Here is a 26,178-nt window from a genome sequence, read left to right as displayed (position 1 = left end):
ATAATAAAAATAACAATATCAGTCAGAGAAATTCATACGTGTGCAAGAATTAAAAAATAAAAAAATTAAAATACAAAATTTCAAAAATTCTATTGAGACAAATTGATAATACACACACACATATATACATGCACATAAAAGGAAATCCTGTAAATTTTTGTGTTTTTTCATTTTATTTTTATTTCATTATCCTATAATATTTTTTTTATTTTATTATTTGATGGTTTATGGCGCTTTAAAAATAAATAAATGAAAATAAAATCAGGTATAAAAAATATTTTTCCTTTTTAGCACTTTTCCAAAAAAATTTTGAAAAAAAGTGCTTATTAGTTTCACTCTGTCCGTCCGTCCGTCCGTCTCTCCGTAGACATGTTTACAAAACTTCTATACCCGTGAAGATAGAAAGCTGAAATTTGTACAGAGATTTTTACCAGAAACTCATTTCTATAGCAGAAAATTTTTACCTATTTAACCTCCTATAGAAGTTATACCACCCAAAAACCCTAAGAATTACCTTTTTTAACTATTTGTTGCAATGAAACCATAAGCATTTTTGAAATTTTGCAAACGCACAAAGACAGCGGCTTGCTTCTTCTAGCGCGGTATACTATAGCTAAATTTTAGAAAAACAAAATGGCCGTTCAAATTTACCGTTATCTAAAATCCGTTTTTTCCAAATTTTTAATTTCGTTTTTCTTCTAGATCCCAGCTTGTAGGAGCCTGAAATTTCGTCAACTTTTAAACAATAATAAATACTTTATTTTGTTAGAAGAAAATTTTTTTCCATCTCCAACCCCTCTCAAGTTATCGCCTCTTGAAATTTGTAAAATTTGAATTGTTGATACCTTATATTTCCGAAACCGCAAGTTTTTTCAAACTTCTATAAAGTCAAAAAGCTAACAGTAAATTCCATGACATTAAAATATATAATTATTTTTCTTAACTCACACAATTAACCTTTAAAATGGAGCATTATTTTAACCCCACTTTATATTAATTTTTGCTTTACTTCAAAGACTGCATATATGCGTCATCCTAAATATAGGCAATCCTAGAAATAGTTTCATATATGAATGAAAATAATTTTAATAGTGTGATAGGTATACATAGACTGTATTTAAAAGCAAATTTTCACTTGTTGAAGGGAAAAGTGCTACAATACAAACCAGTGATTTGACCCACCTTTATTTATTTATTATTATCCTTATATTTTATATTCCTTATGCTCTTAATACACGTATAAGATTGTTTAAGAATATGTTGAAGAAATTGCTGCAGAAATTAACAAAAAGAGCAACTGCAAAATTAAATATGAGTATAGGGAATTCATTAAATCACATAGCATTAAAAATATTTTTATTGTATATTGAAAAATTAGACGCACTAATCTGGTAGTTATATAAAATGAATAAATATTTATGCGCTATACACATACGATTTATTTAAGGCCCCTTATCAGAAAGGAATCACAAATATTTGATCATAAAATAATATTATGGTTGTAAATGAAAATTGTTAAAAGAGAAGAAGCTATTAAATCGTTAAAAATTTAATTTATTTTCAATTTTATATTATTCTAATTAAAATTAAAGATTTTATTCGATATTGCTATATGAGAGAGATTATTGGCATAAATATTTTTTTTTTATTAATCAAAACTATTTACAATATTGTTATATAATTTATGGGATTTTTCGAACATGTGAATAATTTAATTTGATTTTATTATTAATATTGTACGTATACAACATTGTGGTAAGCAATTGATATAATCAAAACTTAATTTATGCAGTTTGTTAGGTATCACCATTAATTTAACCTCACTATTCAAATTCTTAAATAAATGACTAATTTAGGGGATTGGTGGGATAGGACCTTCTATCTTTCTGTGAAATCTGCCTAAATAATGTTTTTTTTTTTTAAATTTGTTTCATACGTGATAATACTAACTCTCAATAAAGTTTAGTCGAACCAATTATTTGTAAAGTAATTTTTATAATCCATGTAATACTGTTTATAATCCTTAATTTTACCAAAATTTTCCCCTTGAATTAATTGAAGTACTAGATTTTAAAAGCAATCTAGTATTCTAGCACATTATTGATATTATTTTTGTTCATATGTATTATAAAATATGTGTATCAAATTATTGCATACATTAAGGATAATCAAAGGAAAGAAATTTAAACATGAGTCAAGGTAATGGTCAAATTTAATCAAGTAATCGGTTTTTGAATGAGTTAAGGTAAAAATTAATATTTTTTAATTAATTTTCCGTTAGCTTTTTGCATTTATAAAAATTTAGAAAAGCTTGCAGTTTCGAAATCAATCAGAAAAATAAAATTTTTGATTTATATAGGAATTTGTTTTTCTATTACTCGTAAATCTACTGAAATTTGATTCGTATACTTTGTTCCCAGATTTAAAAAGATTTCGGCAATTGATCGAAAATTTTCGTTGTCAATCAATCAAAGTTGTATGAGAAATTTCAATAACCGGATTTATTATTAAATTCTATTGGTAATATGTAATGATTTATTTGTACAATTAATTTTAGCTCGAAAAACTCCTTGCATAGCTAATAATTCCATAATTTTGAAAGCTTTACTAGAAAATCTGTATGAATCTCCCCTTGAAGCAATATTTGAATTCATTCCATTGATCTTAAATCTTAAATTATTGTGCGAACAATTGAGAAAATATTCAAAACCTATAAGCTTGTTAACGCAATTTGACAATAGTACAGTACTCATGTAGCATCATTTCTTTTAAAAATGAATTCGTAACTTGAAATTAAATATTCTAATTACCTAATCCGAATTCTGAACTTTTAAGAGGTTACTGTAATTTATTTGTGAACCTACATTCTAACAAAAATTTTCAGTCGATAAAATCCTTATGAATTGTGTTAATAAACAGAAATCCTTAAAGGCAAGATTTAAAACTCTTTAACATACGCGGGTCTATTTTGAATTATGTCACAAACCATTTCTTTGTACGTGATGGTAAATAATTTGTTGCAACAAACAAGTTTATAATGATTTTTCTTGATACGCATATAAAATTGGGCGTATGTAATAATTTCAAATGAAAATGGTTTAATTTTTAAATAACGTCTTATTCTTAAGAGTCTGTAGTATATAACAAAAACCGACTATTGCATACAGAATACCCTTATGAATATTCTTCAATACTTATTTGTAATATGGCTGACATACCCAAATTTAGTTTAATTCCAAATATTTTATTACTTTAAATCTTGTTAACCCTGCTTTAAAGAATTTTTTTATAATATACTTTATATATCAACTTTTAATGCGGTGCCTACACACATATATGTATGTATATAAGTCCAAAAATCCATACACAAAATAATTTTTATTTATGTATGCATATTAATCAAATATAAATTAAATATACGCTCATAAAAAACTTGTATAACAAAATGTCCTTTCAACAAATAAAAAAAAAAAATGATTGTGTTCCTTTTTAAGAAAATAAAAGAAAAATCCAGTCTTGAGAAGACTTTTTCTTTTCATTTTTGTTTTTGTGTGTGCGTTGCTTCTTTTCTTTTCATTATTTTTGATTAAAAAGGTGTTTTATTGATTTAAATATAATTTTATATAAGTGTACGCTTGTATGCTTTAAAACTTGACATTTACGCCCCTTTTATTTTTTTGTTTCTTATATTTTTTCATTTTTCTTTTGCCGTTGATAAGGACCTTAATTTATTTGCTCTTATTAGAGCCATATAAATTAATACATTCTGCAGGGTATAATAAATCTTGTCCGTCATTTGTAACATTTTATAAAAGCTAGTAATATTAATTCTTGAACGATTTTTGTGTGAGTGTATGATGTCAAAATTAATTATTATGCGTATTACTTACATAATAGTTTGTAATATTCACATGAAATTTTATAAAAAAATTTTTGAGAAAACATTATTTGCCGAAGACAGTGACTATAATTATTAATATGGTACAAGTAAAGGAAATATTAGGAGTACAGAAGAAACACACACGTATATTTTAATAGTACAAATTCGCAAGCAGATTCGTATTTATTATATTCTTGTCCGACTACCAGACAATGGTACTTAACTATTGAACTTACAATAAGTTTGCATTATTTTGAACCGTTAAATAGAAAAATCATTCAATAAATTCCTTGTTGTAGTAGAGGCATTTATAAATGACAATCGGTAAAATTAATTTCATCAATTCTGTGAATTGTGATACTCGTTCAAATTATTATTTATTCAACATAAGCTATGTGAAATATTTAAGATAATTTTAGCAAATTTGGAAGGTGCACTACAAATGCAACTATTGAATTTGCAAAAACAATTTGAATATTTAAGAAGATCCAAGAAGCAGTTGTTGGAAGAAAAAAAAGGAAATGGTCATAGGAAATAACAACTTAGAAAATTTATTAAACATATTTTTATGGTGGGGTCCAACTAACAAAATTAAAAAACCCTTTAAAAAGGTTAACAGGGATATCTGAACCAATAAATGTGAATAAAAAATGCGAAAAGTTTGCAAATAAATATAAAATTGTTATTATTTCATTTATTGTATATTCAACTAACCTAATTGAAAACAGATGAAGTGACAAAAAACTGTTCTTTCAACAAGCATAACATGAATTACATCACGTCAAATATGATTGCTGGTTATTAAATATTTATTTAGAGTGACGCTTACCAAAAGAACAATAAAAACCCCAACGAAATATAGGAGAATTGTTGCATGACATAACAGATAGAACTATGCGTCAGTCATTTGGTATTTGTATGTGAAACTTTAGTATTGTATGTAGCCTCAATAGTTTCGGATGTATGATTACATATTTTTTGATGTCTTGTCTAAAATAAAAACTGTGAGCTAAATTGTCCTATGTCGTTTACTATTAGAAAACCAGTTGTTAAAAATTAGTGTAGTAATTTGATTTACTATTTTAATTAGCGCTTCTTCTTCGCAAAAATTCTTCGTTTTTCCTAGCCTCATTGATACAATTATTATAAGACATTGTTTAAAGTTGAGTATCCCGTAGTAGTCAATTATAACTCCATTAATATTTTCCTTGCTTTCTTTTGTATTTATCATTATTATTACTATTATTTTGATTGGGGATTCAACGATTTTAACATTTGTTGAATATTAAATGTAATGATATATTATGTATGTAGATTGTTACATTGACTTACAACGAAAAATATAAATGGATGTCTTGTTGAAATGGAGTATAAAAAAAAAGCTAAAATAATAACAATAATAGGAGTGCAGTTAGAGAATGAGTATAAAAAAGAATAACGTACTAAAGAAAAAAAAAAGGATAAATCGTAGACACACAAATACAAACGTAAAAAACTGATATTTTTTTTTGATCTGATTTGATTTAGTATACAAGGATAAAATGAAATATTTTTGAATTTATTTAAAACGCAAAATATATGTGATTGTATGTACATTGTATGTAAAAATGTTCAAATGTTGATTTATTTATGTTTCAATTTTTATAATTTATGGATTTCAAAAGGATATTAAGAAGAAAATTTTTATCCTTTTTTATTCGTGTATTTTTTTTTTTAATAGAAAATCAAATTGAAAAATTTTGATTTTTATTTTCCAGAAGATTTATAGAAAATTGTGTAGGTATTTAAAATAATAGCAATTGTAAAATATCTTGACGTTACACAATCGAAAAATATTCTCGGTTAAATTCAGTATTCAAACCACAAGATGTGTGTTAAACTTCAACAATGACATAGCTATTAACAAGTGTTTTCGCTTGTTCATTCCAATGACGGAATATTAAGAATGTAATGAAAAGCAATGCCATAGCTTCACTTGACATTTTCAAGAAATATTTGGAAAGGAATAAAAGAACATAGAAATTAAAATAAAAAATTTTAATATTTCGTCAGCTAAAACGAAAAACTTTGATGTAATAAACAAGAATAAATGTAATAAACGAGAATAATGTCATGGAATTCACAAAATTCAAGACGATATTTGCCTGTTCTTGCCCATTTTTCAAAATTTATAATTTGATATTTATTTGATGATAGTATTATATCGAGTTTAAAACCATCTATAGTTTCGAAATTAGAAAACTATTGATAGTATAGATAGTGCTATCGTTAGTTTTCCACCTCTACTTTTCCCACATAATTCAGAACTCTGTTAAATTAACAAGTAAGTCAGTGCTACTTGAGTTCTTCTTGTTGATATTTTAACATTTTTAAGCGTCTGCCAAAATTTCTTTCACAGTACTCTTCGGTCTATAAATTTGAAGATTAATTAAAATATCATTGTACTTTCAGTTAACTACGATTGCATATCGTTAACTGAAAGTACAAGATTATATTCGCATTTCTTCTAATTTTCTTATCTCCTACTAGTGCGAGAAAATATCAGAAATTAGACTCACTCACTCATTCTCCTGATGTGAGACTCACTCTCACATCAGGTGAGTAAGTCTCAAACGTGTGTTGTAGGGCATTTCCCGCGCTCATAGTGGTGGCACAATAGATTCCTCATACGTGATCACGGTGCACTGTTATCCCCATTTTACAAATCTACAATCTATAAGGTTATCAATTTTTTTATTTTTACACACAGAATTATATGACAACTTCCACATAATTCCACATTTCGCCTATTCATGAAAATTTTAACTTTCTATTTTCGATTTTAAAATTTTATAACTTTTGACTTCAGACTATTATAGCAATCGAATTATTTCTAATTTAAATACATTTCTTTTATCATAATAGCTACATTATTACAAATATTTTACTTACCTTTACTTGAGATTCTGTCATTCCTAAGGCGTATGCTAATTTAGCACGTTCTGGACCAGCCAGATATTTGGTTTGTTCAAATGTTTTTTCTAATGCAAAAATTTGCTGTCCACTAAATGTTGGTCTCGTATGCTTTTTTTTACCATCTTTATCAGAATTATGATGATGAGATTGTGATAAATTAGCTGACACTGTAAAAAAAAAAACAGTAAAAAAGTAAAAATCAAATAAAATTCAATTCATGGTCATTAGATTACGCAGGAAAAATCCATAAATTCAATAAAAGATAGAATTATAATCCATAAATGAAAAAAATGGATTTATGAAAAAAAAAATATTTATTAATAATGTTAAAATGAGTATGGAAGCGTTAAAAGGTTGGATTTTTAACGCAATTTTCATGCAGACAAACAAATTTCTTTTTTGTGTGTTTTATTATATGGGCACAATGTAAATAAAGATTGCCATTTAAATTATTAGATTTTTGGGGGAGAACACAAAAAAGAAAAACAAATCGTAAAAGTCGAAAGAATTTGCAAAAAAAAATCCTCGTTTTTGTAATAAAATTCCAACTAGAAGAGTGGGAGAGAACAAGTAAAGAATAGTTAAATAAAAATGTTAGAGATGTAAGCGAATTTTATTTCTAAATCCAGATTGATAAATCTTATAATATTTCTAAGTCGATGTTGGGTAGCACTTTTCAAAACAATTTCTTTAATGACTTTCCAGTTTAACTGGAAAATAAAAGTTCTCAATTTTCGCTTTTAATATTTTTAAAATTTCCATACAATTATTCATCTACCTTGTTTCAGATGGATAAAATGATAAAAGCCTGAATAAAACCTGGAAAAAATTTTTCAATGTTTGACCAACATTATTTCAAGTTTTATTGAGAGGATTAATTGAAAATATATGCGATTAGTGAACGGCTTTCTTTTGGGTCACAAACCGTAGATGCTTTTAATAATTGCAATATCAAAAAGGGAGCATTATAATATTAAATTTTAATAATCAAGTCAATTTGTAATTATTTTTTAAATTACACAATGTATGTTTCGAATCACGGGATTTATTGTAATAAAATTTGAGACAAATAAATCGTATTCGATCTGAAAAATCATAAATTTCCTAAATTCCTGGAACAATAATTCCATAGTAAGTTTATTAATGTTAATAAACATCCGATTTGTATAAATATTATAGAAATTATAAAATATTAATAAAACAATATTTTTCATATTTTAATTAAATTAATGAAAACCTGAAGTAGAATTGAACGATTTCAGTAAAATTATTAAAATCTTACTTTTAAGTTTTTTATAATTAAATAATACCCTTCCTGTCAGCCTTCTTAAAGAATAAATGAGGCAAATTTGATGTTAGGGTTTGATATAAATTTGATTTTGAATCAAGTCGTTTTTCGAGCTCCTCTTCTTCAAAACTCCTTTAATGTTTAAAAAATCTTTTCAAAACAAACCATTTTCAAAACCTCTGCTCTAGCTTCTAAAATCATTAATATTCACATATCTAAATTCTTTTATAATCATGGATCTGATTATAACTTAAAATCTGGAACTCTCTGTACACAAAACGTTTCCAAAATTTATACTTCTGTTAAAAAAACACGAAACATAAAAAAAATTATTGCGTTAAAATAATATTATTTTTTTTTTTGCGTTGTTTTATCCTTTTATAATATATTTGGGTTAAAATGATTCCCGTGAGGCACATGATATTCAGTCCTTTTCCCCCTCTCAACTAAAATATTATTATATGGCAAAACAAAATATCAGACATTAAAAAAAAAAAAACAAAACATGATTCATAATTGAATTTTCCATCTATCGTCATAATTTTATAACCAAAAAAAAAAAAAAACAAGAGCAAATTTAAATGGTAGCATCTTTAAAAAAAAAAAAAAATTCAGTAGCGACGCGGTTCTATTTTTTTCGTTTTTAATATTATACACGTATATAAAAAGTTTTATAGTGTTAGGAAACAGAATGATGATAATGATGATAATTTTTTGATTAATCATCGTATAACTATAACAATTTTTTTTTTAATAATTTTATGAAATCATTTCAATTAGAGTGTTTTTAGCGTTTTGTACATAACATAATACAAGCAGCAGTATCCTTTAATATAATATTAAAAACGGAGAGGGTTCACATTGTTTTTGAAGAATAAAGAAAATAAAATATTAAAAAAATTGTTTGTTTGCAGATAAAATCAAAGATATTTGTTATAATGGTGTAAAATCCTCGTATATCCTGGTGAAGAGGGTTTATTACATTATTTAAAAGTATAAAAGTCCATTATATTTTATCCCTTTTCATAATATTTTTCTAAAAGTCATCTCATCTGGATCTTATATAATTTTTTTATACGAGTATACAAACATTAATGCTGTATAAATAAGTAGATACGACAAGGATAATAAACAGTAGAATAATGTAATGAAAAGAGAAAAAAATATGAAAAAGGAAAAATCAATTGATTCTTTTGTTGCATTTTTGCAGTATCTATATGAAAATCTAGAAAAATTCGATGCAATTGAGACGGGACCGACAAATTTTATATTTAGTTTTGTTTTTTTTATTATTATTGCATATATTTTTTAATATTTTTTTCCCAATATATTACAGTACATTCATTTATTGCAACAATTGGAATAAAATAATTTGAATGCAATTTGTCAAATTTCAAAAAAAAATATTTACTGCGCATGAAACAGAATTACGTCATGATAAAATGACTTTTGCCATATAACAGAACGGAAAGCCTTTCTCACATGAAATTGTTGTGATTAAATTAAATTTTATTGAGAAAGAAAATCATTTCAGTTTTTCTAATTTTAATAAGAGAATTCAAATTAAATATTACTCTCCCACTGTCCTGCAATGAAAAAAAAAATCTCAATATCTTGATCTTAAAAATCAAGAAAAAATTTTGGTTTAAACTGAAACTTATTCTTTTCATTTCAAGCCTTTATAATATGGCAAAATCCTTTTTCAACTACTCTGACGCGCTTAATATAATATTAACATCTAATATTTTATATCCTTTAAGAACTTTAATTGTATTGAGTAAAGCGAAAATATTTTTGTAGCTTAAATTCTTAAACACTTTCTTTTCATAATTAAAAATTTTTCATGGTATGAAAAATTCACGGTCTTACACACTCTTATGTTAGTCAACTTTATTTTTTAAATATAATTTCTATGCAAACTTTAATTTTTTTAAACAACAATTTCTTTTTTTTGTTTTTGATCTCTAAATACGAGTATTACAAATTTTTTGCAATAACTTTGTTCAAAATCTGTTTTTCAAAAAAAAAAACTTTTGTACATGATTGCTTTTATTGTTTTTATCAGTTTTCCAAAAAATTTTGAAAAAAAGAGCTTATTAGTTTCACTCTGTCCGTTCGTCCGTCTGTCTGTCTGTGTGTCTGTTTACAAAACTTCTACACCAAATTTTTGATGTCGGTTTCTCCTAAACCCCAAGTTTTAAACGTCTAAAATTTCAACAGCTATCAGACATTAATAATTAGTTTATTTCGTTAGAAGAAAATTTTTTTCCACCTCCACCCCCTCTCAAGCTATCGCCTCACGAAATTTGTAAAATTTAAATATTTGGCACCTTATATTGACAAAAGCGCAAGCTTTTTCAAATTTCTATAAACGCAAAAAGCTAACGATGAATTCTATGACATTAAAAAATATAATTATTTTTCTTAACTCACACAATTAACTCTTAAAATCGAGCATTATACTAACCCCTCTTAAAATTTATTTTTTTTTATTTCAAAGACTGCATAAATCGCTCATCCAAAATATATGCAATTCTAGAAATAGTTTCGTATATGAATGAAAATGATTTTAATAGGGAGGTAGCTGTACATAGATTGTTTTTCAAAGCAGTATTTTCACTTGTTGAAGGGAAAAGTGCTACAATACAAACCATTGGTTTGACCCAATTTTATTTGAAATTCTTTAATACTAATTATTTTTTATACATTAAATACCAGTATTATATTAAACATTTCTGTGTCTTTGTGTGTGTATAATTTTAAATAGCAGACTAAGCACATTATATTGTGTAGATTTCTTTTTCCTTAAACAATAATAGAATACAATTATTGTTATTGTTGTTGTATATTCAAAGATTTTATAATATTAAAAAGTAAATATCCAATAAAATGTTATTATTAAAATCAAAATAAGAGACAAAGGAATTTTTTTATTTCAAATTCCCCAATATTATATATATAGCGTAACGGGTACAACTATTAACACTCTGAAAATTTAGTACAATTATTGACACCCAAATTGCTATAGCGCTTTTCGAGTACTTATAAATTTTAAATACAAAAATTAATTATGGATTCTAATTATTTGACATTTCACTCATTCTTTGTTAATTATATAATAAATTTAAATTAATTGGTAGGCTTTTAATTTTAAAAAATAAAAAATGAATATTACAGAATTTATTTAAAGCGAACATGTAAATTTAGAAATTTTTAAGGATGCTGCGATATTTTTAATCTAATTGTTGAACTTTCTTAATAAATTTAAATCTAATATTATAGTTAGAAGTTGTTTGATCCAATAGTGGTAATAATAACAAAACAGCTGTTGGGTCAGCGCATATACAATTGGCTAAGTGAAAATGCAGTTTTTCCTTTTCTAGATTGAGATTTGGGAAACCTGGGACCAAATCTTAAATAATATGAAGATTATTGAACTAAATGTAAAAGACAAAACTTAAACTGTATACCTAAAACTAAATCTTCTATCTATTTGCCTCAGCTGTATGAAAGGCTAAAAACGTAGGAATTTGTTTTCAAATATGATTATTTTTCATTTTCTCATAAAAATATGTCAATAACGGTACATTTATACCATGCCCATAACTATATTTGGCTGTCAATAATTGAGCCATGTCAATAATTGTGCCAGGGTATCAACAATAGTACTATTTGGTATTCACGCAAAAAAATTTAATTTTTAATATTTCTATTTAACATTTGATAAATTTTAGTATACGATTATGAAAGAGAAGTATTCAATTTTATATTTTCCCGATGCTCAAATTTTTATAATTTTGTATAGAAAAATTTTATGAAAAATATCGCTTAAGAGTGTCAATTATTGTACCCGGTACGATATGTATAAAAAAATTTTTCTTTTATAAAATGTTTAAATTGAAATATATAAAGTGGCCAAAGATCAAAAACTTCCTTGCGTATATATGTATGTATATGCGGATGGAAATAAGAAATATTTAAATTTGAAAATTTCCAATGGGATTATTAAAAAACATAAAATTTATGTAAGTGAATTTCGATTTCCAAAAAAAAAAACAAATTACAAATCGAATTAAAAATGACAAAAAGAATCAAAATCAATAAATGAAAATCAATTTTAATATTTAAATATTGTATCGAATTATGTATATGGTATGGGATACAATGAATAGCAAGGATAATAATGTATATATATATATAATTCGCAAGGGCTTTTATTTTTGCAATATTTAAATGATAACAGCTGTGCTCTTTATATATAAAGGATAATCATTTATTGCATCTTGATATTTTGCTTTTTCTTTTTGATTTCTATATTGTTATTATTTAATGTACAGAAATTTATTATTAAAAATCGAAAATTATTAATGATATTTTTTGCAAAAATAATAATATTAAAAGTTAACGATTTTTGAAGAGACAAAATAAATGAAATATAAAATATAAAAAGGACTCAAACTTATTTTATTATAATGTTGTGTATTTGTTGTAATATTTTTTTTGGAAATTGCAATAATTCTCAATTTTAAAGATTCATGAAAGAGGGTAGAATTATAATATTTTATTTGTTGATTTTGTATATGTAGTATGTATGTATAGTTAAGTATAGTTAAGGGTATATGTGTTATTAAATTATGAAAAGTGAAAATTTTATATATGGGGTTTTAATTATATTTATTGCTATTATTTGTATATTGAATATATAAGACCTGTTTGATAATAATTCGGCCATGATTTCGAAGATTGAGAATATTTCGTTTAAAAATGCAATTGCTCATAATGTAAATTATTGTTAAATATTTTCCATTTCTATAATTAAAAAAAAAAATTTATAAAAATAAATCTTATCATGCAATTTTAAAACTATGCTATCGAATGGCAATGTCTCTACTATTTTTGTTGTTGCCTTATTATTGTATAACATCCCAATTATTTAAAAGGCACGTTCCCAAATACAATGACATTCTGTCTACATACAAAATGATAACTTCTTGCGCGATTATTGCGTTTTATTTAAAATTGAATGCTTTCAATAGAAAAGTCCGATAGAAAATCGAAAATTTTTCTAACAAACGGTCAATAAACCATAATCTAATGAGAGACTTTGTATCTGCATTTTTTGGAATAATTTTATGTTGTCTTGCACTGTATAAATTGTAATACATTTTACTTAAAATCAATATTTTTCAAACTGAAATGTGATTTTTAAGTTTTCGAGATTACCCTGATTTATTTAGCTTTTACAAATAGCAAGATAATTGAAAGAATATTTTGGCATTTCATAAGACATCCGAACTACTATGTTTTAGGGCTTGTATATTTACAATGAACATAAAATATAATAGTCAGTATTCATAATATAATTGAAAATTTCTGATGGCTATAAAGGAATTTTATTTTATTTTTCCGTTTTTGTTTTGCTTTTGGAAAAAAAAAATTACATGTTAATATACACAAATAAAAATATTTAATATAGGAAGGAAATGAATTGTAGTGCACTCATATTAATTGACTGGGAGTTTTATATATTTAATTTTATTTTATTATCCTTTATACATTATTGTGTATATAATATTAATATACGATCATACAAAATATTCATGAACAGTAATAAATTGTAAATTTATGAAGACACTTTTCCTATTTTATATATTTTTTGTTATACATATGTAGTTATTTTCATTTAATTTAAACTATTTTCATACAATACTTTGTAAAATGTTTAATGGATTAGAGATAGAGACATTAAAACTATATTGATTAATTTATTTATTTCAGTTATTTTATGCAGTATATAGTCAATATACGCATACAAGTGAATTGATTTAAAATTTTTGGCAATAATTTTTTACAAAAATTTTATTGAGTACTTGATACAGGCATGGTCTGCTTGAATACGTAGATCATTTCATTCCAACTAAGATGAAAGCTATATTGATTTTACTACTGTTTTTGCTTTTACATTAATTACTGTAGAAACCTTCTATTAAAAATTTTATTTTTCAAAATCATCAATAAATTACTCATTAATCTACAATTTTAAAACGCATTTATTTGCATCTATTTGTGTTAATTTGTTATACATATAATGGTTTGCATGCAATTTTACATTCATGTATTACAATTATATATATGCAAAATATTTACATATGAGTATTAATTTTTTATTCAAAATTAATTAAAATCACAATTAAAAAGTTAAAAATAATGTGATTTAACAAATTTGTTGCGCTGATTTAGGGGGCTTTAGCCTATAAGAGGAAATAATCAACTTAGAAACAATGGTTGGAATTCTAACAATAAAATTTCGTTTATCTAGAAGATTATTATTTTAAATTTATTTAATGAAATCTCTATGAACTTTAATTAAACCAAAATGCGGTTTTAGCAGTTTTTTAAAAACATTTAAATAATTTAGTTTAATTAAATTGAAGTGCCTCACAATTTTAGAGCTATTAATAAAATAATCATTGCTAGAGATTCAGTATAATGATAATTGAATATCTTTGTTATAAAAATGAATAAAATAATAAATATTGTTCGTCTGGAAAAAAAACTGTAAAGGAATTGTTCAAGATAGGTGGCAAGGAATTTTCAGTAATCGATCTGCCCCCTTTATTTGTTTCTAAGAAATGTGAGCAGTTATTTTTAAATACATTTTACAAACAAAACTTTTTGAATTTTCTGAAAAAGTGAGTGAGGATCAATTAAACTTAGTTCTAAAATTTAACACTTTTCTTTAAAAAATCTATTAATTTTTATCACAAGTTTAAGTCCAAGAATTTGACTCAAAAAATATTTAGTTTCCTAGCTCACAACCACAAACAACGCGGCCTAAAATGCTGAAACTTTTATTTATTTTTAAATGCGTTTTTAGCAACAAAAAAATAAAATTGAGAATAAATGTGCTTATTACTTTCATTTTATTCATTCATCCTACCGTTTGTCCATCCGCACGTTTATTTATAAAACTCTATTGTTTTCAACAATAAAGTCTTTACTTGAAATTTATTTCTGCAGAAGAAAATTTTTACATATTTCTAAAAGTAAGAGCCCCTCAAACCATTTTTTGACTATTTTCTGTATTGAAAACACAAATATTTTTTTCGATATTCTTTTCCTTCTGGTCGGTAAGTTATAGAAAGTTTCCTCTCGAAATTAGTTAAATTTGAATTTTCGACGTCTTATATATTTCTGAAAGTAGAAACTTTTGCAAATTTCTGTAAATGCACAAAAATAACGGAAAGTACCATGCAATTATTTATCCTAAATTATTATATTATTAACATATAACAGCAATTAACATATGTAAATAAAATTTATATTAAATTTCTTTTTGATGGTCTCCTAAATGTATGCAAAAATTATAAATATTTTAGTATTTGATTGAAAATAATTGAAATGAAATGATTTATAGAAACAGTATTTTCTTATTCAAGAGAAAATTGCTACTTCACAAACCAATTTGTTTGATTTTAATTTATTTTTAGTTCATTAAAGCTCTTAATAATACTGTTATGTAGCTTTTATTGGATTTATAATTTAAATTATTGTAGCAAGTCTACTATATTTATAGTTCTCATCAAGTACCATAATAAAATTATTTTGTTATACGTTAGGGCAATATAAATTAAGTTTTACAAATAAAATTCAATTATTCATGGAATATGAAATCGCAAAAAATAATTATTGAATAAAATGTCTTAAACTTCAATAAAATTCTAATTATCTCTTATATTTTATTATTAATCCATAAATAAAATATTTATCTAGAAGATTTTCTTCCAATAATTTGTTACACCTCACTTTTATATACCAGTGTTTATAGCATATTCATACTTAATAAAGGATATTCTTTCATATATATATATATATATATGAAACTTCTGTAGAATACAAGTAAATTCAAGTAAAGTAGTTTTATACAAGACATTATTTTATGAAAGCAATAACATTATTGTATAATAAAAATGAAGATGATGATTACATTTTGGGTGTCTTAATACACATAATAAATGGATACATATACATAGATACAAATTCAAGACAACATTTTTTTTAATAGATTCCAAAGTGTCCACAAACTAATTAAGAAATCTGTTACGACCTCGTAAATATTCAATTTTAACTAAATCACATAAAACAATACAAAAGCATACAGAAATTTTTTAATACCTCCTCATGAAGGGAATAAAATGGTACATAAATATATTCTATAAAATTCTAAAATGAGGAAGAAGAAGAAAATTATAAATTCACTTGAATATTTTGTGCGTATATTAATTTTGAGGCTAAAACTGCGGTAAATTGTAAATATGCTTGCCATAGTGTAAATAAAGTTAAAAACATTATAAAAATTTTATATATTTTTTTAAATTGAAATCTTTAATAAAATAAATTGCTTTGGGGACTGTTTTTGAATGCCTCCAAGGGCTAACCGTCATCATTGTTATCATCATTATCATCATTACCATTACCATTCTCAGTATCATCACTAAAGTAATTTTGTGTAGAATATTAAATAAATTAGGAAAATAATATAAATTTGATTTTAAACTTCAAATGTTTATACAAAAGGCAAGTTTATTTTAAAGTTAAAAAACCGAAAACAAATAACCTTCCCCCTCCTTTTTTTTTGATATTATTAAATATATAGGGTGATAAAATATACTCGTATAATATAGAAATTATTGTCTTTATTTTAATAGTGTGTGTCATAACGCAAGTAATTTACTAACCAGTTTAAATAAAATTTATAAATCCAGCAATTGTTGAAATAGTTTCGAATATTTATTCTGATAGATTTGAAGTTTATAGGTTAGTTTTTGCTCGCTTTTCCATAATCCAGTTTGAAAACACAATATACACGAAATTTACAGAATGAAGATAGCTCGACTTAAATTTTCAGTGAATTTGTATTAGAACGGTTGAAACCTTTACTAAACTGCCATAATTTATTCAACAACATCTATATTTTTTTAAAAAATTTCTGACAATAACACTGTTTTTTTTATCCTACTTCAGTCCTAGGAGGAGCATAGGGTTAGCGCATGATTACTGTAAATAACCATGAACCAGTTTCTGACGTCATTTAATTTACAAGGCAGTTGACGAACCTGCCGTAATAATAACGCTATATTTGACAAATATTAAGAATTTATTTCAAAGCTAAACTCTATAATATGAAAATTTCTTTGTGAACGCAATATTATAGCTTACTGGCTTTATGCACTATAAAAAATTGTTCTTCTTACAGTATAACTAACTATTTTGCAATCGTTGACTTTTATACTGCAATTGAAATGAAATTATATGGGACATTGCAATTTTATCGAATTAAAAATAGTTCAAGGAATTGAATAACCAAAGTTATTCTATTACAGAGTTCTTTTTTACACAGAGTTCTTTTATATGAGTGCAGTTCCGTGTTAGAAAACAATTACTAGTGGTAAAATTATGGTGGTAAATATGCTGATCAGGCGAAAATAAAATATATTTGTGTTTAATTTTCAGATTTGATTTTGGACAAACCCTCAATACAATTATTTCTAAGAAAGCAGAAAATTAGCTCCATAAGGAAACTCAAAAAGAAAATTAGACTAAAATTAATTATTTTTACTATAAACACCCTATACAATTAATATAATGAACACTAAACTATAAAATTATAAAAAAAAATTAAAAAGAAAAAATAAAACTTTTTTTTAAGAAAATTTTCTTAAGTGAAACTTTTAAAGTGAAAACCTTTTTATAAAACCACAAGTAAATTTTTCAATAGAATTTTTATGCTTTACATATTTAGCCTGTAGGATAACTTTTTATATTATATACAACCAAATAATAAATAGTAACTATGTAATAATGGAAAATGAAGTTTAAGATGAGGGAGAGAAGAAAATCTGTTTTTATTATACAAACAATAAAATTATAATTAAGAAACCATGGGCCATCAATATTTTTTTTCTTTTTCTTGCTCTTCTTGCTTCTTTTAGTATTTTAGTTAAATAAAGAATGAAGTGATTTTCTTCATAATTAAAATTATTTTGCTATTATTGTAGAAGAAGTTTTATATTTAAGAGCTTTCAAAATTTATACAAGTTAAAAAACTATTGTTAAATTTATAATATAATTTTGTATTTTATGTAAATAACTTTTGGAAGCAAACGATTAATAAAAGAAACTAGAGGACAGAGAGCATATAAAAAATTATTAAAAGTATAACAAAAGAATGGCTGAAAGCTATATAACAAAATTTTAAAAATTTCAAAATTATTTTAAATGATTTTTTAAGGTAATTAGCTTTAAGATTTACAAAATCAATTGAAATTGTTGAAAAATTGTTTGAAATCATAAACATTTTTTGAAATTTTTCCAGAATTAAATTAATTTAAAATTTGTGTAGCACTTGCTATATTATAAAACTAGTGGTTTTACAAGACTCATTAGTTGCAAATTTCCGTCAATGAATAAAATTTGATCGTTCACAAATTTCAGAATTGCATGAATTTGTTTAAAAATTCAAATTTAATTTTGCATTTGACTCACTTAACTCGCCCAAAATAAATTAAGAACAAGAATTTAATTTTGTACAATAACATGAAGGTCTTGCACTTTATTTTTATATAGTAAAAACAGAAGACCTTTCTGAAATTCTGTTTTGCTGACCTTGTCTTAACTCTGTGATACTTATACGAATATTTTCTAAGATTTATAGTAACCTCGGCCAATATTTCGGTATAGAATGTTGTTATATTTTTGTTACTAGGCCTGTTTTAGATAAATGAGGACTACAGACTTAATATTTTTCGTTAAATGACCGAATTAATTTTGAAATATACTACATGTCAATAATTCCAGTAATTTATACGTCCATATTTTGTACTATTACTATTCGACTTCAGAAACAAAATTCTAGGTTTTTGTTCGTGAAAGAATGAAGAAAAGGAACATCAAATTCCAATTCAATTATATATATAGATTTTCATTTCACTTATTTCAATGAATTTAATTTCAAAGAACATTAATAGCATGACGAAAATTTGTGAAATGTTAATTAAGTTTAAACCATGTAGCTTTTATATTATAAAATAAAATTTTATTTCAATTAGCATTTGGATTTGGAAACAATTTTTATTAATTTGAATCCTATATATACAAGCTTACGATAGTCTATTTTTTTTTGGAATCCAAAAATTTTACTCTTGGATTTTTTTTAATTATTACTCCTCTTAGACTTTTTATATACCTGTACGAACATATACGTTCGGCTATGCCATCGATAACTCAAAAACTAATTGAGTTTAGATCACAAAATTTCTACAAATTGTTTATTATAATAAATTTACCCGAATCTAATTTAAATAGAATATGATTGAGAAAGTGATTCGGCTACTTTCCATACTAGTTCAAAAGTGATTCAGCCATAAACTATGAAAACTGCTGTATTGAAATTTCCTACAAACTTATATATTATTACGGCTATTATGTTTGATAAAAGTCATTATAAAGTTGCATAACTATACTTAAAGTATAGCTATCATATAATTTCAAAACTTATTTGTCTGTATCTTATAGAAGTTTTATGATCTAAAACAATGAAATTTTGCACAAACGAATATGTTAGTGCGGCCATTAAAATTCATTGAAATCACTTGTAATTCTTTGTTTATATTTGTAACTCTGTCTACCCTCGTTTCTTTCTTAATACTAAGATTTGGGTATAAAATTGATTTTAGATTTTATAAACCCATTTATTGTTCGTAAATTAATTCCTAACATAAGCTTATTATGAGACTCTGGCTTGTTGATTGATTTAATTGAATCTTATTCAAGCTAAATATAATCTTGAATTAGTACGATTAGCTTCAAAAACTAAAAAGGAAATCAAATAATTTTTTAAGATTCACATATTAGAATTAGTAATTTTACTTATGTACACATGTATAGGCGCAAAAGATTAAATTTTTTCCAATTAAAATTATGAAAATTTCATCTTTAATTTGTTAAAATATTTTCATAAAAATTTCCTTTCCTTTTGGCAGCTTCCATTGAGGATAATTGAAAATACCTTAAGATTTCTCATATAAAATTAGAATTCTTCAAATTTCTCTTATTTCTCTCACCTGAGAAATTTAGGTAAAACTAACATTCTTTAACTTCTTTTCATTATAGTCAAAACTCGTAATTCATAAAAATAGTAATTTATTTGATCTCAGCCTAAAATGAGTTTTTTTTTTGTTATTTAAAATTTTCCATTTCCATTAAAATTTCCTTATAATTTCAGCTTTTCTATGTTAATAACTTTAATATAATTTTGATTTAATAAATTGTCTCTGCACACTTAATTTAAAAAAACAAATTTCTGAAGTAACAAAGTTTGAATTCGGAAAAAGAAGGGAATACGAAATCGTCACGAATTTAAAAAAAAAAAAACATTTAATTTCAAGGCCAAATTTCATTAATTTAAAAAAAAAAATAAAATCCAAAAAAAAAATTTTTTTTTTAAAAATGGTAAAATTTGGATTTGAACTCAAGCGTATTATTTTCGTATAAAAACACAAAATGTCAAAATTTTGACGGATCAAGACCTAAGTCCGGTCTAAAAATTGACCAGTGACTAGCTACAGCTTGCGCGGTCATACTACAAATCTAAAAATCTAAGTCTAGAAATTGTTTTGAAAACTTTTAACTTAATCTAATAACACATTCACACAACAACTAACAAACTCAACAACATTCACACAAAATATATGGGAACAAATTCTTAATATAAACCACCAAATTATAGTATACATATATTTTTCAAAAAAATTTTTATTTTTTAAATATTGACGAGGATAAATTTTTTTTTTTTTTTCATTTTCAATTCAAAATGAAAATATTATTAAAATTTTTTTTTTAAAAAATGGTAAAATTTGGATTCGAACTCAAGCGTATTTTTTTAGGGATAAAAAATTTTTTTTTTTCGTTTTTCATGAAAACGAAGAATTGCTGTCAATTAAAAAATTAAAATATTTATAAGTCAAAAATTTTTTCTTTCAATCAGAGTAACATTTTGAATAGAAAACTGTAGAAATTATTAGAATTAAATTAAAATTATAAAAATTAATATAAAAAAATGGATGGCAATAAATTATTGAATATGAGAAAATTTTTTGAAGAAAATTTATGAATTTAATAACGACCAAGTTGTATGGCAGCTCTTCCAAGAGCTATGGAAGTACTTAACAGCGAATTTATGGAGACAGTGAAAATTATGCCAAAATTTTGAACTATTTTAATGAGTCATTTTAATTATAAAATAGAACGTACATACATACATACACAATATTTCTTTGAATTATTTTAGGTTAATATGAAGAATTTTGAAGAATTAAGGAACAGAAAAATATTTAAATACAACAAAAGTAGAAACAATTTCAAAGCCCATAACTTAATGAAGAAAATCTAATTTTACAAAAATATTAAAGTTTGCCACAAAATATAAAATGCTATTGTAAAAAAAATAGAACTGGATACATAATTTTTGATGTCATTTCATTAACCACAAGATTAAGAACTCCAAAAAATACCGTATAGAAAAAAGGGGTATATTTTCAATGATACTTTCCAAGCAAAATTTTAAAAATTCAAAAATTCGCAGGTATGTAAAATAGTCACTTTCTAAAATTTAATCTACAAATGAATTCTTTAATTTTAGTGTAATTCTTGCACTACGTTGATTGCTAAATATCATTCTAATAATAGACCACTATGATTAAGATTTAAAATAAAGGACTTGTTCCATACAGGATAACTAACATTTCTATTATTTAGATACATATGTATGTGTAGTTTCTAGTATTCTCTTGTGTGAGATATCTCTAGCAGTCTGTTATGATTTTAAATAACAATATAGTTAAATAGAAATGAGAATTTTTAAATTATAATTCATCAAATCTGAAGTTTAGTTAAATTAACAAAAAATTTTCTTTTACGATGTTTCGAGACCTACATTTTATTCGAGACCTGATTGAAATTTTAGACAAACAAATATGTACTTGTATAAAATGTAGCTATTATTTTCGCTGCAAAATAAATTTGTTGAGATCTTATAAGATTATGCGGTACGTAGATGGAGTTCATTTTCAAAAATTATGCAATCATATTAAGAAAATATTCAAACTGGGGGTATGATTCATCAGTTACTAAGGTAACTGATAATAATTCAGCAGAAATATAAAAGTAACGCTACAAACAAAACAGTATCTATTCTCTTACAATAACCTTCTCTCTCTATTCTCTATAATAACTCTTAAAATTATTGATTCGCATGGGTATTACAGAGATCATATCGTCTAATAGTCGGGTTATGATTAATATTATGCATATTAAATACTCCAATTTCTAAATAATTTTATAAAAATAGAAATTTGGTTTTTAAGTAAGGCGCTTAAACAGTACATTTTAATTGCCCGATTTATAACAATTTATTTCAATATTGCATGTGATTTAATAAGAAATTGTTAAACCTATACTAAATTGTCATGGCAACAATAAATACTATAAAGATATTACTGACTTTAATAATTAGAATTGAAGAGAAAATTTTTCAGTTACTAAAATTAAATAGCTATAGCGATTTAATTATCAATAGCAAATTAAAATACAATTTGCCAATTCACAGAAGTCAATCTATTAACTTCTACCATATATCCGTTTTCCAGCAGAACAGAATGATCCGTTGCGGTTTAATTCAATTAATTTTTTTTCTATGATGTGCATTCCAAAAATAATAATATATTTTTTTAATAATTCATAAATATCCCATAAATCGAAAGATCAAATTTTATAAAAACCTTCTGTTAAGAAAAAAAAATTAGAGCAAATTAACGCTTATATTAAACGATTTTGATTTTTAATCTTCTTTAGTTCCACTCTTTTATTTGTATTGGAATAAAATATATGAGAATATTTGTATGTGTTCGTCCTGTATTTCTTGTATATTTCAAATATAGTTGAAAGCAAATTGCAATTGCAATTTATAACAGATGTTTCAATTTTTTTTTTCTAATATGATTACCTACATAAAAAAGGAAAAATGTACAGTACAAATACACACAACAAACAATAAAAATATAATAAAATATAAGTATAGGTACACATGTGTGTGTATGTATGTTGAATTAAAATTTTGATATCCTTATAATTTATTAATATTGCAAAGTAATTATTTAATCATTTTCCAGTTTATCATCAAATGACTGTGACCAAAAAAAAAACTGTAAGAAAAATAATGTAGTGGATGAAGGATAATTTATAATGATATATAGTACGTTCCCATATGTGGCTGTATAAGAGTAGCAACATATATGTAGCCATGTATACATACAAGATATTTTTGTCTGAATTTATTAAGATTTTAAAGAATAATATTTTACGCTAAATATTATTAAAATAATTTTTAAAACTTGAAAATTTACTTATTTTAATAACTATGAATTTTTTTTTTAAATTTACAAGGTGTTTCAAAATTATTTCGAGTTACAAATTAGTACCGTTTTAATTAACTTGCAATATTATTTGCCTTAAAAATGATATAACACTATTCCTATTTAGAGGTTTAGCTCTAGGTATTTTAGAATACGAGACAAATCGTTTAGACCAGACATCCAAACTGATATTGTATAAAAGAGCAAAAACGATCATGATTTAGACACAAAAAATGCAGCTATCCGATTGGTAAGCAAAATTATTTAATACATGAGTAGAAAAAAGGAAATTGTAAAAATTAGGAATTAAGGTTTATGAAGATGAGAATTCCAAAATTTCTAGTACTAAAATTATTTCGGATGGCCCTTGCTATTATTTCAGAAAGAGAAAGTAGTATAAATTTCGTCGAAAATGGTAGTGAATTGTTTCTAGTAGTAAATCATTCAAATTCTTGTTTTAATATTATATCTAATAATTTTTTGGCTTTTGTTAGATTTTTGGGTTTCTATGAAATTTTAAATAATTCTATTGCATAATAGAATTATCCAATCATGGTTTATATTTCTCAAATGTTAAAAATTTTTAAAATGTTCTTATCATTTTTGAAATATTCAATTATGAAGTTCAATATGATCAACTAAAGCCGGTTAGTTCTAACTTTAGCACTAATATTCTTAAATAAATTTAAGGATAATAAATGTATAATCAAAGTACATCATCAAAGACCCAACTCATGCATATTTTAATTTAGCGATAAGCAGATCCGATTATTCGGAATTATATGTTTGTGCTTAATACAGGTACAAGTATAAGTAACGCTTTAAATTCACAAGTTCCTAATTACTAAAAAATTAACTAAGTTACTAGAGAAACGTGTACAATTCCTTATGAAAATAAATTCTTTATTTTTACGATTTTTACGATACGATTTTTTCCTCAATTAAACTCCGAAACAATGCAATACAAAAATTGTCCAATTTACTCTGTTTATGCATATGCTAATGTATACTCACTATATTGAAACACCCTTACAACATACCTATATTTACAACAATTACATATATTTCGCATAACTGTTTACAAAAAGGATGATTGAGTTTCAAAAAAAAAAAAAAAAACAAAATTTTCCTTTAAATATTTTTATATATGACAAATCAACCGCACTGTAACAAATGAGCGTCACAAGGGTACAATTATCCTTTTTTTTTTTTTTTTTTTTTTTTTGACTTTTTACACCACATATAAAATTTATTTAAAAAGGGACGACAAACAATAATTTTCAATCTTAAATATTAAAATTAAGTAAAACAATTAGCTATACCTATTTATTTCCGAATATACTAATACTTGAATATATATAGAAGTATTTGAGTATATATATATATATATATATATATATATATATATATATTATATAAATGATTATTATATCCTTTGAGAAATTAAAAGAGATTGTTCTTGTATCCGAAATTGCCTTTGTTATTACGTAGAAGGGGGTCATACTATAAAATAGAAATTTCAATTTGTTTTTATGTTATTTTTTACTCCCTTATATTTATTTTGGTTTTTGTTTTTACTATTTTGAAAAAGATTACACAAAGGTGTAATTAATATCACCCCATTATTAAATGATCCTTAATTAGACGTGAAATGATTTAAAATAATAATAAGAATTTATATAAATATATGTTAATGGTATATATGTGAAATATTTTAGTTGATTCTGTCTACTATCAGTATGGTTTTTTTTGGTAGTGTATTAATTTTAGGTGAAATAATTTTGGGAACTCGCTAGTTAATTATTATTTGTAAGAGCATTGCGATATTTTGTTGAAAAGTTTTTTGTCTCTCACGGCGATATTTTGTTGAAAGTTCACATTTGTTTCACAATATTCAGTCTTTCAGCTAAAGTTTTAAAAAATGGTCGCATTTTACATTATTTAAAGTGTTTAACTTGGGAAAATTCAATGCCAAAGTCTTTAATTTAAAATTTTCGGTATGAAAACCAGGAATTATTCTGCAACAAATTGCGCTTTTTATTCATTTAAAAGAACAAGTCCCCTCATTTTAATTAAGTTTGAGATTTGGATGATTAAGAATATTGTGCTATTTTAATTTTATAAGGTTTCGGGTTAAATCTAATTAACAAACATCAGAAAAATAATTTTGTAAATTGGGTGAACCCTTTTGAAAAACGAAATTTGCTAAAATTTTGATTGTTAATAAAGGCTGTCTTTTAATTCGGTTATTATAACTGCATTTTAGAACACCATTTATTAATTACCTCATAGTTTGTATGTAAAATAAATGTAAGGAAAAATTATTTTATTTGTTTCTAAAATTTGATTTGTTTTGAATTCCACGATTTGGTCTAAATTTAATTTTAGTAACTAAATTTACAAACATATTGAAAACACTTATGTTTTATAGTGTCACTATAAAACAAAAGTATAATGAGATTTTAACTTTAAGAGGTTAATGAACAATTTTGAATAACGTTTAAGGGAAAAGATTTTGAAATAAAAATTTCACAATTTCCAATTTGCTTTGTAAAATGCATTCTAACCGATTATTCTTTCCTGAG

General features: G+C 24.4%; 1 protein-coding gene across 1 annotated transcript in view; it reads right to left on the bottom strand.

Annotated features, from left to right (window-relative positions):
- Positions 1-26,178, bottom strand: part of LOC129609259 (homeobox protein Nkx-6.1) — a 132,098-nt gene that overhangs the window by 25,783 nt on the left and 80,137 nt on the right. The window contains exon 5 of the mRNA XM_055521193.1: positions 6,812-7,002. Coding sequence (XP_055377168.1) covers positions 6,812-7,002 — 191 coding nt within the window. The remainder of the gene's footprint in view (positions 1-6,811; positions 7,003-26,178) is intronic.

The sequence above is a fragment of the Condylostylus longicornis genome, unplaced genomic scaffold (genome assembly GCF_029603195.1).
Source record: "Condylostylus longicornis isolate FDR11 unplaced genomic scaffold, ASM2960319v2 ptg000038l, whole genome shotgun sequence".
NCBI lineage: Eukaryota > Metazoa > Arthropoda > Insecta > Diptera > Dolichopodidae > Condylostylus > Condylostylus longicornis.
This window is presented reverse-complemented; position numbering and strand designations above follow the sequence as displayed.